Source organism: Mustela lutreola, chromosome 2, assembly GCF_030435805.1.
Source record: "Mustela lutreola isolate mMusLut2 chromosome 2, mMusLut2.pri, whole genome shotgun sequence".
Taxonomy (NCBI): domain Eukaryota; kingdom Metazoa; phylum Chordata; class Mammalia; order Carnivora; family Mustelidae; genus Mustela; species Mustela lutreola.
The window spans coordinates 17,106,288-17,122,897 of record NC_081291.1 but is presented as its reverse complement, the minus strand read 5'-3'; the positions used below and the strand labels follow the sequence as shown (position 1 = coordinate 17,122,897).

Below are 16,610 nucleotides of genomic sequence, written 5' to 3'. Positions count from 1 at the left end.
GACAGAGATCACAAGTAGGCAGAGGCTACTGTGGTGGGGGGTGGGGGGGTAGGGAGCTGGTAAGCAGGATCCCTGCTGAGCAGAGAGCCCCATGTGGGCTCAGTCCCAGGACCCTGAGATGATGACCCGAGCCGAACACAAGCTTAACCCACTGAGCCACCCAGGCGCCCCCATACACTTACATCTTTAAGGAGAGAAATCTCCAGCATTCACAACCTATATTACTTGTGAAGTGTGAAGTGGGATTTTTTTTTTTAAATGGCCCTATCTGCTGTTTCACTACAGGGGTCCGTGTTAGCGCATTGAGGGTAAAGAGAAAAACCATCCAAGCTACATGGGAAAAAATCCCAACAGCCTACGAATGAATAAGTTCCATTTTCATCAGTAGTGGATTCTACAAGACATTTTCCCCAAATGCCGAGGAAACAGAAATGTCAGTCAATCATCAGGTCCAGATGTTTTCTTTCGGGCTTCTGATACCCAGTATTGGCTATGCACAGATCTTTGCCAGAGGAACTAGCAGGGAAAGTTCCGGAGCAAGAGGAGCCGTGGTGGGAGCCCGGAGAGGGGTGGAAGAATCCGGGCTGCATTTGGCACAAACAGTATCTCAGAAAAGGAGGGCGTTATTGTTCCTTGTGTCATATCCATGGCGATACAGTGGCTCCAGGGACACGGGTCCCTTTTGTCTCCCCAGCTGCTGTCCTTAGCACCCTGAGGAGCCTATGCACCCCCAGGTGGGAGGTATCGGCAGGAGGGGGAAGGGCAAGGGGCAAGCCAGCTGGGGGAACCGTGGCTTCAAGCCCAGTCAGTCCCCCAGGCTTGCCTTCACATCTGATCAGCCATGACTGGGTCACATCGCGCCCTCTCTGCAGACATGTGGGGAGTAAGGGTATTCTAAGCTGGGCACATCGCCACCATGACTGAAATTGAGGTTCCACGAGAAAGGGAGAAGGGTAGAAAGTCCTGGGAAGGCAACCAGTGGTGCCTGCCACAGGATGCAGGAAGAAGTGGTGAGCAGAGAAACTGGTAAACATTGCAAAATCAATAATTGACTAACCTCTAGCAAGACTGACAAGGACAAAGTTACGAATATTAGGAATGCAATAAGGCTGCACCACAGACCTCAGAAAGACAGAAAGGGGAGACAGTAGATATCCACATCAATTTGAAAAGTTGATGAAATGGACCAATTCCTTGAAAAACATGAACTACCACAATTCACAGAAGATGAAATAGATAATCTGCATAGCTGTAATTACTAAGGATATTGAATTCGTGATTTTAAAAGTTTATTAATGTCCTCTCCACACCCAACCTGGGGCCGGAAGGCATGACCCCAAGATGAAGAGTCCCATGCTGTACCAACTGAGTCAGCCAGGCGCCCCCTGAATTCATGATTCTCAACTCCCTGCCATCAAGGTGGAGATGCTGGGGGAGGACAGATACATAGATCAATGGGAAAGAGTAAGGACCTCAAGTTGCTCCAAATAAGAACAGACGACTTCCTTCCTTTCTTTCTTTCTTTCTTTCTTTCTTTCTTTCTTTCTTTCTTTCTTTCTTTCTTTCTTTCTTTCTTTCCTTCGTTCTTTCTCTCGAGAGTGAGAACGTGAGAGTGGTGGAAGGAGAAACACTCCCCGCTGAGCTGGGAGCCCAATATGGGGCTTGATCCTGGACTCCCGTCATGACCTGAGCCAAAGGCAGACACTTGATCGACTGAGCCACCCAGACGCCCCATGCAAACTCATTTTTTTTTTAGACCATTTATTCATTTATTTGTCAGAGAGAGAGTGTGTGTGCACAAGTAGGCAGAGTGGCAGGCAGAGGCGGAGAGAGAAGCAGGCTCCCCGCCCAGTAAGGAGCCCAGTGCAGGACTTGATCCCAGGACCCTGTGATCACAACCTGAGCCAAAGGCAGCGGCCCAACCGACTGAGCCACCCAAGTGTCCCATGGCAACTTATTTTTAACAAAGATGCAGAACGAGCTCATGGGAGGCAAGATAGGCTTCAGCAGATGATGCTGGAATGATTGGATCTCCCAAGGCCAAAAAGAGAACCCCAGCCTAAAGCCCAGCCAGACAATATACAAAAATTAAAGTGGATCATAGGTTTACATGTGAAGTGTAAACTTACAAAAACCTTTTTTTTTTTTTTAAAAGATTTTATTTTATTTATTTGACAGAGAGAGATCACAAGTAGGCAGAGAGGCAGAGAGAAGGAAGCAGGCTCCCTGCCGAGCATAGAGCCCGATGCGGGACTCGATCCCAGGACCCCGAGATCATGACCTGAGCCGAAGGCAGCGGCTTAACCCACTGAGCCACCCAGGCGCCCCACAAAAACCTTTTTTAAGAGAAAATCTTCAGGATCTAGGAGAACTTGGTGAAGAGTTCTTAGACACGAGACACAGAAACACATCGCCAAAGAAAGAAAGAAAGAAATTTGACTTAACCAAAATGAAAACTCTGTTAATAGAGAATGAAAAGCTACAGACGACATTGTAAACCCTATATCTGATAAAGGACTCAAATCTAGACTATAAAGGACTTTCACAACAGGAGGGAGGGAAGGATGGACAGAGGGAAGGAAATGAGAGAGGAAGGGAAGAAGGACTCAATTAGAAAATGGGCAAGATAGACATTTCGCTGAACAGGGTATATAAGTGGCAAACCTTTGAGAGATGTTTAGCATCACTGGCCATTATGGAAATGCAAGTAAAGACCATGATAAGACATCATTATACACCAGTTAGGACACTGTAAATAAAAAATAATGTTAATACCAAATGCTGGGAAGGATGTAGAGAAGCTACCCAGCAACCACAAGAAAGACTACACAAATGTTCATAACCGCATTCTTTATGATCGCTAAAAAGTAGAAAAAAAGCAATGTCACGTGTGTCATCGCTGATCAAATACTAGATCATTTGAATTCGCTGTCCAGGATACATCAGTTAAAACAAATGAGCCCCGGATCTCTAGTTTAATGGAGGTTTCCAAGTCATCCTCATAAGATCATGGTATTCATAAAATTTCCCATCTTTCATTTTGGAATTAAAATATTACACAAAAGTGGGCACCTGGATGGCTCAGTGGGTTAAAGCCTCTGCCTTCAGTTCAGGTCATGATCCCAGGGTCCTGGGATCGAGCCCTGCATCGGGCTCACTACTCAGTGGGGAGCCTGCTTCCTCCTCTCTCTCTCTCTGCCTGCCTCTCTGCCTACTTGTGATCTTTGCCAAATAAATAAATAAATAAAATCTTTTAAAAAATATATTACACAAAAGGGGCACCTGGGTGGCTCAGTTGTTTAAGTGTCTGCCTTTGACTCAAGTCACGATCCTAGTGTCCTGGGATCGAGCCCTGCTTTGGGCTCCCTGGTCAGCAGGGAGCCTGCTTCTCCCACTTCCCCTGCTTGTGCTCTCGCTTGCTCATTTGCTCTCAAATAAATAATAATAATAATAATAAAAACTTTAAAAAACGTTCCACAAAAACAGGTGAAGTAAGTATGGTAATAAATTTTTGATATATGGGAAACAGTGTACGAGACCATTCCTTCTCTTGGCCCTGTACTTTGGAGAGTAATGGACTGGAAAATTAAGTTCCTTGAGGACATCTGGCCTCCGGGTCATCTCTGGAGAGGTGTCAAGCCTGGGTTGATCAGCAACAGCCCTTCCCTAGCAGAGGAAAGGACAGAGCCTACTGGCCCAGAGACCCAGGCTTGGCGCCTGTGGGTAAAAGGGGCAGCAAGAGGGCGGGGAGGAGGTTGTACCTGGGATTGCGGGGCTAGGCCCCCAGGGGCTGGGACAAGGTCTGTATCACAGTGAGGACCTGGGGATTTGGGGTCCGAAGCACAGCCCCTAAAGTTACAAGGGGAAATTCTGTCTAGCCCAGCAGGCTGCAGTCAGGAGTGTGAAGGCACCCAGTTTGAGCAAGTCTAGTCCTCTGGAGTTGGCCTGTCCTCCGGGCCACGTCCCTGTTGGGGTCCATGCTGCTGCTCACCACCTTTGGGGCTCTAGTGCGAGATGCCTGCTCACCTTCATTCAGGTGGCACCTCCACAGGGGTCAGAGCCATGTCCGGGTGCAAGCCTGCCCACCCCTAGAGGAGCTGGGGATTCGGATCTGCTCCGTGAGTACCTGCTCATGCTGGGCATTGTTCTAGGGGCTGATGATGCGGCTGGGAATCTGATGATCTCTTGGCCTCCCAGAGCTGACCTCCTGGGGGCGCGAGGTGAGCCCCTCCCTCAGACTAGCCCGAAAGCCCTTGCTTCCCCGAGAGCCATCGGGCTGGGCATTACACTGGGGCATGGTGAGTGGTGGGACCTGGGGCTGCATGGACGAGGCTCGGGCGCCTTATTTCCCCACTTCTTCCCATGGCCGCTGGGGGGCAGCAGAAGACACCGACCCAGGGCCTTGGAAGGGATTGTGGGTCCTGCAGCCTGTTTGCTCGCTGCTCCAGTGGGTCTTCTGTAATGCTCATCACCCCACCCGACAAATCCAGTCTGTTCTTCCCCATGGGGCCTATCTGACATCAGAGATGCTCGCAAGAGTGGTGCTCCGTCTGCATGAAACCCAGAACAGTGGGGATGGTGTCCTAGGAGAGCCGCAGCTCTTCTTGCCCCTTCTCTGCTGGCCTGCCGGGTTCCAGGCAGCAGTGGTTCCAGAGTGCGTGGGCCCCCAGCTCTGAAGGGGGCAGCCCCAGCCCCATCAGGTCACAGGCAGCTCATCCCTCGTGCGGGAGGGTTCGCACCTGTGTGAGGCATCTGTGGACAGTATACCCAGGGTTGCAGACCCTCTGTAATCTGCTTGGGAAAGGGACTCTCCTGGAAGATCAGGGCCCCTTAGCCCCTCAGCCAGACCTCACATGGCACCCTCGAAGCTTGTCCTGAGCATCTCTCGTTTGGAGCCAAGCTCCCAAGATGCCGGTTGTCTCAGGGGCCATCCAGGTGGCATAGGGGTCTCGCCCACCTGCTGGGCCTGGATGGGCATTCGTGAGCATTCCACAGAGCGGGAGTGAGTGTGCATGCCGGGTCCTTCCCTCCCTGGCTGCTTCCCTCCCTGGCTCAGGCCTGGCCTTGGCCTCTGGCAGCTGTGGGCTGGGAAGGGGTGTCCAGGCAGAGCTTCCCGGCCAGCCTGCCCCTTCTCTATGTATTTACTGGTTTTCTCTAAATGTTCCCATTACTCAGGCCTCTGGTCGGCACTGAGACAGAAATAAATCCCACAAGGCAGCCCAGCCAGAAGCCGGGAATCCAATTCCCCATCAAAGGCCGGAAGAGGCCCCTGTGCAGAACACGCCAGACCACAGGGGCCCACACACTCTACATGGCCACGGATACGGCCACGCACACCCCCCATGCACACACATGTGTGCACCCACGCGCGCTCCCACATCCGTCCACAGGCACTGGGCCTTACACCCACCCCTGCACGAGCAGGGCCCCCCACGTCCCACACACACTCAGACTGGCCTCCTGCACACATACGCCATCCCAAGTACACACCCCCTGGTGTGGACTCCGTCTGTGCACACGTTCCCTGACAGCTTGGCTTACACGCCGTTGTGACCACACACTCTGGGGTCACAAACTCAGTCGTCCCTAAGGTGCTGGTCGGGGAGAGGAGCGGTGAGGGGGTGGGAGGATGGGCAGCCCTGGAGGAGAGTTGCCTCATGGGAACGCGGCCCAGGGCTGCCAGGGCTTCTGAATTTTTAAGAGAAACTGGAAAGCTGAATTTTTATGTGAAATATCCTGATTTTTAAATGTTGGCTCAAGATGTTGAAAATACTGTAAGGGCCAAGCCAAACACGTCCCTGGGCCAAATTCCACCCACAGGCGGCGTTTTCAGACCACAGGTCCACACAGACACACACACGCACACACACAAATAGACACACACATATACACAGCCATACAAACAAATACCAACAGGCACACTGATACACAATACAGTCGCACACATAGACGCGCAAACGGACATCCACATATGTACACACACACACACAGACACAGGTATTTACACGGGTAGAACCACCAATGACAGTGCAGCGGACACAACACACACGTATTTGAAAAGACACACACAGAAATATACATGCATAAATACAAATAAATACACAGACACAAATATGCATACATAATACAAATAAACAGACACACCTAGCGGCTCCACAACACATCCCTCTGTCTCACTGAGATGGGCGAGCTTGGTGGGGGCACGAGGCCTGCCACCTGCTGGGGAGAGGGTCCCCAGGAGAGGGTCTCCGGGCATGGGCTGCTGGGAGAGCAGAGCCGAGGGGAGTGGGAGGAGCAGAGAAGGGGAAGAGTTTGCAGCCACAGGTCCTGGAGCTCTGGGAAGAGAGGTTGGGGTGACCACAAGCCCGCCCTCCCCTGCCCTGAACCCCATCTTCTCAGCCCGGCCTGGTCCCCTCCTCCTCCCCACAGGGAAGCAAAGCCAGCAGGAGCCCATGGGGGCTGCTCATCTGCCCCCTCACCACCCGCGCCCAGTGGATCCTTCTGAGACTGTGACCTGAAGCCTTTAGGACGATAGGATGATTGAAAAACCTCTTTATCCCCACCGAAGCTGCTGGGGCAGCAGGGGGCCTAAACAGTAGGTGCATAATTAATGCAGCTGTCTTCCCTCCCCTCACCCACAGATTTGGAAAGCTGAGGCCAACATGAAAGGTGGGAACCTGGTCTTCCGCCTCCTCTGCTTCCCAGACCTGGGCTCCTCTCCTCAGCGCCTGGACAGGGAATCGCTGCCCAGAATCCATGCCCGCCACCTCTCAGCCCCCACAGCCTGCATGACTGTGATACTGAAGAAGGAGGGAACCTGTCACTGAGCATGTCCTGGCCTTGTGTCCCAGGGATCCACTGAGGAGCAGGATGAGATACTGAGCCCACAGAGGCCAGGAGACCGGGGCAGGGGCCTGACATCAGAAGAGAAGCTGAGGCTCAGAGAGGGAAGGCAGCCAGCCCAGTGTCACACAGCACACCCCGGGAGCCAGCCACGGTCCAGGCTCCTGCTTGGCTCCAGAGTCCCCTCTTCTGGCCCAGCCAAGGCTTGTTGCCGTTGGCCATGGGAGCCTCAGGCTGGAATCATTCTCCTGAAATTGGCTAAGGAAGCATGAGGGACAAGCCGCTGGACCCAGCCCAGCCTGTGTGCCGGAGTCTCGCAGCAAGGCCCACAGATCCTGCCCCTCTGATGGAACCCCCGGCCAGCCAGACCTCTTCTAACAGCCAAGGCAGAACCTGGACCCTCTCAGGCCCCTGGGCAGGGTCATGACCCCTCACACACCACCAGAGGAGGGTTGTGTCTCCCTTAAGGTCCCCTAGGGCAGGGTCATATCCCTTCTGAACTTCCAGAGCACTCAGTCCCCTTTCCCCCGTGTCTGTGCTGCTCCCTCCCACCTCGCCAGCATTAGGGCAGGAGGCTGTGGGGCCGTCACAGCCTGCCCACTCTGGGTGGGTGCGTGGGGCCCGGCTCTGTCTTTGTTCTCGACTTGCAGGTTGATGGTGGCCAGGGCCATCTCTCTGACGCCGCTGGATGCCCGGAGGCTCTGTTCTGAGCTGAGAATTAGGCTCTTATCCAGCCTGGGGGCCTGGCCTCGGGTTCCAGGCACCACCAGCAGAGTATGTTCCTTCCAAGGGTCTTCAGAGGTCCCTCTCCCGGTCTGGGTGTGGGCAAGACCAGCCAGAGAAGGCAGAGCCTGTTCACATGCCCTAGGCAGGTGGGAGCTGAGGCCCGCCTTACCGGCCCCACTTGGGATTCAGGGCAGCCCATGAGGTTCCAGACACCCTGGCCAAGGAGGCTGAGGAGCTGGGGTCTCTCAGTGCCCTCCGCCCTGCCTGCCTGCGCCCAGCTCGGCTGGTGTTTACGTGTTCCCTGTGGCTTGGCTGGACTGGGAGGCCTTGAAGGGAGAAGTGACCACCTGGTTTTAGCCTCTGCTCAAGGCAAACAGGGTCCTGACTGCCTGCCAGGCCCCCTGAGGGCTCCCACTTCCTCTGCCAACACCTGGATGGCGCAGGTGCTGCTCGGAGCCTCTCTGAGTGGGCAGGCCGGCCCTGGCCAGGGGGCTCCAGGTCGAAGGCCAGAGGGCCCTGGCCTAGGGCCTTGGACTGGTGTAAGGTCCAGTCCTGCCTGGACATCCTAGAGAGGGGGAGGCCTGGCCCTGTCCTAGGGGGTATTAGTCTGAGGGGTGAGCACAGCCCTATCCTGGGATGGAGGTCCCTGGTCTGTGGGATGAGGCTCAACCCTGCCCTGAGGGAACCCAGTTTGAGAGGAGACGCTCGACTCTGTCCTGGGGTCTCATAGACTGAGGGAAAAGACATAGCCCTGTCCTAGGGGTACCCAGTCTGGGTGTTTCAAGGTGAGCTGGCCTCATGGACTCTCCTTCAGAAGCCTCCTGAGAAGGAGTCTGGGTGAGAAAATGGGGCTCTGGGGCTCATCCAGCTAGAGGCCTCGAGGACTGCCCTTGGGGTGGGTGGGATGAGTTTTCCAGAGGTCCCATAGCTTTGAGGCCTGAAGAGGGGCATCACACAGACCCCCCCCCCCCCGGGGTGGGGATGGGGGGTGTCTTTTTTGACTAGGTCTCCTTCTCCCAGCCAGGTCCTTCCTTCATGCAAGGTCCTTCCTTCCTGCGACCTGCTTCCCACAAGGCTGCCTCTCCCCTGAGGCCTGAGTAACCACCTTCCGCCTCTCCAATGACATGGGGACTCTTCTAAATGTGGCTCAAATGCTGCTCTCCTGTACAGTTTCCAGTAGCTTCCAGCATTCACGGGAGTCCTCGGTGCTCAAACTGGCTCAGTGGCCCTGCGGGTCCTGGCCCACATCTCTCCCAGCGTTCCAAGCACATCAGGCCCTGTGGACCCCCCACGGGTGCACCAGGCCTTTGGGCCATCTTTGCCCTACCTGCCATCTGGAAGGGCCGGCAGGGCTGGGCCCGAGGCTGCTCTGAGTCTGTCTACACCACCCACCACCTGAGTTTGTGGTCCCGGCCCGATGACCCCTCGCCCAGTCCCCAGTGGGGTGGGGGTGCTGTTCGAGGTGGGGGGCACTTTCCAGATGCCGAGTCCACAGAGAACAAAATGGTTAGCGCTGGCGATGAGGGAAGGAAGGGCCAGGCAGGGTCACTAGCTGGTACGGGCCCAGGGGCAAGGCTGGCCTCAGGCTTGAGAAGGAAGCTTGTTCTGGTCAGAGCGTGGGGTGGTTCCCAGCACCGTCGGGCCGGTTCCCAGCATCAGGCGAGGAGAGCCTGTGTTGCCCTAGGGCCCAAGACTGGGATGGGAGGGGTGCAAGGAACGCAGCGGGCGGGTGTTGGAGAGGGGCGCTTAGTGGCGATCTCGGACCCCCCCCCTCCCCGTGAGCAGGTGTGCTGAGTCCTGCAGGCTCCGACGCCCAGCTTCGCCACAGTTCCTGGCCCGAGCACAGACCTCAGCCCATGTCTCACTTGATGGCCTCAGCACGCCCCCTGCCCTCTCAGTCTGGTGGCCAGAGGCCTGTCAGATCCAAGGTGGGGGCTGGGGATCCTATGTGGAGGTGGTCCCTGAGTGCCCCAGCCCCCAAGGGACACAGCATGGCCACCAGACAGGAAGGAAGGGGCCTGGAACAGGGCCAGGGACCCAGGGACTTGCTGTCCGTCCTTGGCGAACAGTGAGGGGGTAACAGGTGAAGAGTCAGCCGAGGAGCCAGGGCTTCCCCCGCCCCACCACTGCTGCCCCGGGGCCTCGGCAGGAGCATCAGAGGCGGCAGCTGGAGCTGGTGGCAGGGAGAGGCTGCGGCCCAGCTCCCGCATGGCTCTGCGGGGCCCCTGTGTGACCCCAGCAAACGGGGGCCACTCTTGGGCTCTCCCAGGTCTTTCCTGCTGGACTGTGCCTGGGCCCAGGGACTGGTCTGTGGCCCCTGGAGCACCTCCAGAGGTAAAACCCAAGAACGTCTCCATGGCTCCCCCCCTCCCCAAGCCCCAGCTCAGACCACAGGAAGCTGCACACCGCTTCCTTTTCCCTTTTCTTTCTTTCTTTTTTTTTTTTTTTTTGTTTTCTTTTTTTTCCTCTTTTGTCTTCCCAGCCCTAGCCCTGAGCGGGCAACCGTCCAACCAGCCATCTCTTGGTCCGTCTGTCAGCCCTTATGCCCACGGGTCCAACCCTGGCTCGGTCCCCGATCACATGACCGTCTCCCACTCCTCCTGCAGTAGGGCTGGCGGCCGCTCCGGCGCCGAGGCCTCCTCGTCCAGCCCCGAGCAGGAGCCATTGAGAAACCCGTCGTCCTTGGGAGCAGCCGCGGCAGGTGGTGTGGCTTGGAGGATCGGGGCCCCTGGCTTGGTGTGGCCGGGGAGTGGGGGGTGGCCGTTGGTGGCGGTGGCAGCAGCAGGCAGCAGGCGGGGGCTGAGGGGCAGGCCGAGTCCCGTGCGGGGGCCTACGTTGGTCACACTCGTGTGAGATACCATCGGGCCGTAGCTGTAGCTGCTGCTCCCGCTGCGGGCCTTACGCTTGAAGTCCAGTGCCAGAGTCCAGCGGCTCCAGGATTTCTTGATCTCAGCCTGTACCTGCGATGGCCCAGAGGAGGCAGAGCGTCAGGTAGATCCCTCTGCCCCACGTCTCCCCTCCCCAGCCCCAGCCGTGCCTGCATCCCTGCCCCTACGACACTCTGCACCGAGTGGAACCAGAGGCGTGGGGTGTTACTGGAAAATTCCAATGCCAAGCAAAATCCTGTCATCCTCAGAACACGGTGCCTCCCTGCAGGCAACTGACACACCCCGAGTCCACAAGGCTCAAATGGCCCCAGGGATGGCTGAGTCGTTTGCTCCGGATTACGGAGCATTCAACCCGTGGGGCTGGGAACACGCGGGCTCTTGCCAGAGAGTGAGGAGCCCGCAAATCCTAGCACATCCTGAATCATCTGGAAAGACTCTCTGCCTTCAGAATGTCCTCAGGGCTGTTCTCAGAGGAGCAGAGGAACCGGACAAGAGAATGAAAGGACCGGATTTGGGGAACCCTGGCCGTTCCGCGTCCCCCCCCCCCCCCGCCTTGACCCAGGGCTGCTCCCCCTCCCACGCTTACCTCGCCATTGCAGAAACAGTATATGATGGCGACAAAAAATCCCTACGGACAGAGGTACATGGGGTCAGGGCCCAGAGGCTGCACCTGCTGCCCCAGCCCAGCTCCCTGCCGCGCCCTCCCCCCGCCCCCCACCAGGCAATGGCCAGGCCTGCGCACCTGGAAGGAGTTGAAGAGCATCTCGTAGTGCATCTGGACTTGCCAGAGCGTCCCTGAGACCTCGGTGTACGGCGTGGCCATGAACACGATGTAGTGGACGCCGAAGAGCGGCATGAGCACCAGCGTGGACTTGAGCAGCTTCCTGGGCCAGCAGGGGCAGGCGGCTCAGCGACAAGCCGCCGCTCCCCGGGAGGCACCGTGCTATCCACACCCACCTGCCTGCCCCCAGCTCTCAGGCTCCAGGAGCCTCGAAGGGGCCTGCGGCCCTGGCCAGAGCAGAGAACGACCCAGCTAACCTGGGACAAAGTGTTCATAAGGGCCCTTAGGGCCTGCACCTGCTGGTCCCTCCAGGGACACTCACTTCCCCCCAGCCTTCCCTCTTCACCCCACAGCCCTTTCCTCAGAGTTCAGCGGAGCTGCCGTCCTCTCGAAGCCACCCGCTGCCCACCTGTCCCCTGGACTCGCTATAATCAGCTCTTCGAGGAGGGGTCTGGGTTTGCTCCCACATCCCCTGCAGACCCCAGCCCTGAACAGCCCAGGTTGGCTCTGGGGTGGCCCCAGAGACTGGGGCAGATCCCATGACTGCTGGGTGAGGCCAGCCAGGGAGTCAGGAGCCGGGTGCTTCCCTCTACACAGGCTCATTCTTGGGGCCTCTGTCTTTATTTTAGTGCACGGTGCTGGGGTGTGATGACCCCGGTGTCCCGAGGAGCCTCGGGCCTGGTGGGCGCAGCTCACCGGTACTGCTGCCGCGTGTCACACCGGCCGGCATTGGTCTCCCGCAGCTTGGTGGCGAGCACCCGGACGATGTTGATAAAGAGGATGAAGTTGAGCTGTGGGAGGGAGGGAGGGAGGGAGGGCTGCATCTCGAGGTGCACCATAGCAGGTTGGGGGGCGAGGGTCCAGGGACCTGAGACCCCGCCCAGGCTTCCCCCCACCGATTGGGCGATACGGGGCTGTGGCGCTCCAACTCTGGGGTCCAGGGAAGCCCGTGTAGTCCCCATCAGGGGCTGGTCACCGGCACCTGCGGTGCTGCCCCCACAGCCCTGCAGCTGCCCCTGCTCACCACGATGGAGGCCAGGATGGGCACCTGAATGATCCACTTCTTGTTCCCGGAGCTCAAGTCCCAGCACCTGGTGGAGGCCGAGGCATCAGCTCCGACCCCCGTGCTCCCGCCCCGGGCCTGCCCACAGAGTGGCCCCAGAGCGGGTCTGCTCTGACAGCAGCTGGCAGGGAGGAAGGACGGGGGGTGTTGGGTGTGGCCAGGCCCAAGGTCCCCCTAAAACGTTACTTTTGAAGCAGCCTCCTCTGACCCTGAGAGGGCATCTGGCTGAAGGCTGGACAGAAAACCGAAGCTGGGTCCATTCAGGCCCAGAGCACAGGAAGCCCCTTCCCATGCTTCATGGAGGAAGAGGGTGCCAGGCGTATTTCTGACCTGTACCAGAACCCCGAGGCCCCCCTCTCTGCCCAGACCTACCCGGTGTTGGCCAGGGTGGCTCTCACGCTGACCCACACAGCCACGAAGATGGCAGGCAGACCTGTGGGCGCAGAGCAGGTGGTGTATGAGGGATCGCAGGCGGCACCCACGGTGTTTCTCCCCTCAGCACACCCTGCCAGGCCCATTCTTCTCATCCTTAATGACCCCCGGATGATCCCATCACTGTCCCTGACCCCCCTCACCCTGGGCCCAAGGGCTGCTTGGTGACACAGCCACACGCGGGCGTGGGCTGCTCTGCTCCTCCCGCAGCCTCCTCTTGGGGCTCCTACACTCAGGACCCAGTTCAGCCCTCCGCCCTCATCTGGGTTCGGCATCTCCTGCCCACGCGTGCAGACCCGCTGGAGGACCTCACTAACTTCCCCATGCCCGGTCCATTCCTCCCTTCTCTTTAGGCTCTGCTCTGGGAGTTCCTATGGGGAAGGGGCCTCGTATCAGCATTTTTCTATCCCAGCAGCCCCCCCCCCCCCCCGCCAACAACACACAGACACCCAGTTTGAAAGGTCCTAGCCCCATGGATGAGGCTATGTGACAATGACAGTTGTCGTTCCAGTCTGAGTGAAAGCCACAGGGGAACCTCAGTGTTCCCAGGCCCGAGTCAGCTCAGATGACACATGGTACCTCTGAGTGAGCTCTGCCTCTAGAAGGGAGCCTGGGTTCCTACTCTCCACCCCCTCACGCTTTGTTCTGGGTCGGGTGCACCATTGGGAGGGGCAGGGTGCGACCCGTGTTTATGGTGGGAAAAAGAGCTGTGACCTTGTTGTGTCACCAAGTTCTGTTGTTCCAGATCTGTGTGTTTCCTGCCCACCCTGACACCCTCTAGCTCCAGAGTCCAGGTCAGTTCCTGGGACCAGGCCCAGGTCTCCCCCCCAACCCCAGGGCTTGCTGTGGGGGAGGTCAAGGTCAGAGTGTGTGCCAAGGGGCTGTGGCTGTTGACCCGAGAGCTTCTGGGTGCTGAGTGCAGGGAGGGCTTCAGCCGCTGGGCCTACCCCTCCGCAGTCTGGCCAGTTGCCCCGGAGCCCAGCCAAGCTCTGGAGCTGCCAACAATAATGGACAATTATCGGTAACTCAATCCTGGAGCCCGTGGGGGAGGAGTGCAGAGCCCCAGCAACCCATTCTGCGGAGGGGCTGCTGAAGCCCTGACAAGGCCGAGAGTCTGGCCTGGGGCTCTGTGTCATGGCTCCTGCAGGCCGGGTGGCAGTGGTGTGGACAGCTCCACGCGGTGAGGGGGCTGGTAGGGAAACAGGGCTCACGGAGCAGGGAGTATCCCAGACCTCAACTCCAGCCCTAGCGTGACCTCCGACTCACCATCCCACTCTGATCCTGAGCTGAATCCTGGCCTGGGAACACTCCCTACCTCTCCTGGCTGAGCCCAAGCGCCAGGTGAATCTGCCTCCAGGTGAGCCCCAACCCCAGGCTGAGCCCAGGGGCGAATGCTGACCGCAGCCAAGCCCTGGCACCTGAGCCGGGGACGGGGTCAGACTCAGAGAAGGAGGTGGGCAGGCCACCCACTGGCTCCCCCACGTCTAGGTCGGGAGAGGCCGTGTGGGTGCCTCACCCTTAGTGCCCCTTTAACCCTGCTGCCCATGGTCCCACCCTTGCCTGTGCCTCTGCCCGCCTCGCCCTCGTACCCCAGCCGAAGACCGTGAAGCCCCACAAGTACTTCTTCTCTGAGAAGAAGGCCATGAAGATGAGGCTATGCAGGTACAGCCCCTCCACAAGAATCCAGTAGTAGTTGGTGGCCAGGAAGTAAAGGAAGAAGGTCACAGCTACCCTGCAGCCCGCCTAGGAGAGCAGCTGGTGTCAGCCAGAAGGCCCGCCTGCATCTGGGGAAGTGGGGCGATGGGCTGGGGGATGGCTGGGGGCTGACTGGTCCCGCGGGGAGGCAGGGCCGGGCTCTGGTCAAGAGCAGAGCTGAGGAGCCCGAGGCAGGGGGAGGATGTTGCCAGGGGCAAGAAGGCACTGGGTTGGGGGGAGCGGTTGGGGCTACTGGGCTGAGACAGGAGTACTAGTGCAAGTGCCGGGAGGGCAACAGTCACAAAGCCCTTGGCGGCAGGGCTGGGGAGCTGGGCGGAGGAGGGCTGCGAGGGACCCGAGAGACCCAGTGAGGTGGCCTCCAGCGGCTGGACGTCGGTGATAGCATGAGGCCGGCAGGGGGCGGGGGCGGAGCTGGAGGGGGCGGAGCGGCGGGGGGGGCGAAGCTGGAGGGGGCGGGGCGGCGCGGGGCGGCCCGGGTTCGGCCGCCGGCAGCGGGAGGGGGACACTCACGTAGCCGGCGGCGGCTGCGGCGGGCGGCGGGGGCGCCTGGGCGATGGCGCGCAGCTCTTCCTCGGTGAGGCGCTCGGCCTCATCGAGCGTGGCGCCCGAGTAGAGCACCGCGTCCTTGACGAAGATGCTCACGGCGCGAAGCATGAAGGACAGGAATAGGTGCATGTGGATGTAGTTGCGCGTGCAGTGCAGCCGCCTGCGGGGCGCGCGACAACACCGTGGGTGAGGGCCCGGGGACATGCAGAGGGTGGTCGGGACACCAGGCTGTGCGCAGCGCGGGGGCGGGGACGGGGAAGGTAGGGACGCCCCGCCCCGCGGTGGGGTGCGCTGAGGGGAGGGCTGGCACCCCCTTGGCCCCGCCCCCCGACCCGGCCCCGCCCCCTCGCCCTGCCCACCTGAAGTAGGCCAGGATGAGCACCGCCACGGTGAGGGAGGCCAGCGACACTGAGTAGCCCACGGTGTAGATCATGCCCAGGCGGTCAAACACCTCCTGTGCCGGTGGGGACACGCCATCAGACCCTGGGACTCCGGTTAAGGGTCAGAGGCCAGGTTGAGGTGATGGGAGGCGTCAGGCCTAGCTCAGAGGCCACCAGTGGGGTGGGGTGGGGTAACCTCATCCAGATCAGGGTGGGGAAGGGAAAAGCTCGCACCCGTTCACGAGTCTCATTGGTCAGGAACTTGACACATTCGCTGTAGTTGGCCCATGTCCGGTTATGCCCAGGCACCAGTTCCCAGCTGCCATTGCGGTCACAGCGACGGTAGGCATGGCCTGCAGGCCCATGGGGAGGGTCAGGGCAGGCAGAGAGATCTGGAGCCCTGAGATCCAAGTCCTGGCACCCCTGTAGTCCCCACCCTACTCCAGCCTGCCTTACCTTTGTGATTGAAGTCATAAATGTAGTCGGGACAGGGAACGGCCACCACCTCACCTGGTGCCCCCAGCGGCCAGCAAAGGATGTGGTCCCACTCGGGCAGGCAGGGGCGCCCTGTGCCCACAGAGACAGACAAGGTGGGGGACACCAGTCAAGTCCATGGTTAGTGACCCAGAAGAATGAACACACCTGTGGTCGCTGGCTCCCTCAGGGACAGGTGTACCCCAGGACTGGAGAACTCAGGCCTGGAGTGTTCTGGAGAGAATGTATTGAGCCTTACTATCTACTGTGTCTTGCATAGAATTGAATCCCTGGCCTCACAGAATTCACCCACAGTCCCTGTATGCGGATACTGGCACTGACCCTATTTTCTAGATTGGATGGTAGAGGCCCAGAGAGGCATGTGATTTGCTGGGGTCGTATAGCCCAGGGCCCTGCCCTCCTCAGGTGACTCAGCCCCTGGCCAGACCTCTCTCTTTTTCCTCTGCTCTTGGTCTCACCTCCAGGTGTCCCTAGAGAAGAGCAAGTGCCCAGACTCACTCCCTCAGCTGAGAATGCTCTCCATGGGACCCTTGCCCAGGATCCGGGGCAGGAGGCAGGAGGTCCAGCTTCCAGTCTGAAGAGCTGCTGACCTCACCCAGGGGTCTACCTTCCTTACTTCTAGTTTCTTCACTGGGTAGCCAGGATTGACTAGATCAGCCCATCCTTCCACCACCATCCCAGACCACCCTAAGCACCTGCTATGAGACTCCAGTGATCACGCGTAGGGGGAGATATAATGC

General features: G+C 58.7%; 1 protein-coding gene across 4 annotated transcripts in view; it reads right to left on the bottom strand.

Annotated features, from left to right (window-relative positions):
* Positions 1-2,833: 2,833 nt before the first annotated feature.
* PTH1R (parathyroid hormone 1 receptor) overlaps positions 2,834-16,610 on the bottom strand; it is a 31,872-nt gene continuing 18,095 nt past the window's right edge. For all 4 annotated transcript variants that reach the window (XM_059160719.1, XM_059160722.1, XM_059160723.1 and 1 more), the window contains 11 exons: positions 15,832-15,942; positions 15,610-15,728; positions 15,355-15,449; positions 14,960-15,155; positions 14,323-14,476; positions 12,674-12,734; positions 12,263-12,329; positions 11,935-12,029; positions 11,200-11,341; positions 11,044-11,085; positions 2,834-10,529 (listed from right to left, as the gene is read on the bottom strand). In XM_059160719.1, the coding sequence (XP_059016702.1) occupies positions 10,146-10,529; positions 11,044-11,085; positions 11,200-11,341; positions 11,935-12,029; positions 12,263-12,329; positions 12,674-12,734; positions 14,323-14,476; positions 14,960-15,155; positions 15,355-15,449; positions 15,610-15,728; positions 15,832-15,942 (1,466 nt within the window). In that variant the 3' untranslated portion in view covers positions 2,834-10,145. The remainder of the gene's footprint in view (positions 10,530-11,043; positions 11,086-11,199; positions 11,342-11,934; positions 12,030-12,262; positions 12,330-12,673; positions 12,735-14,322; positions 14,477-14,959; positions 15,156-15,354; positions 15,450-15,609; positions 15,729-15,831; positions 15,943-16,610) is intronic.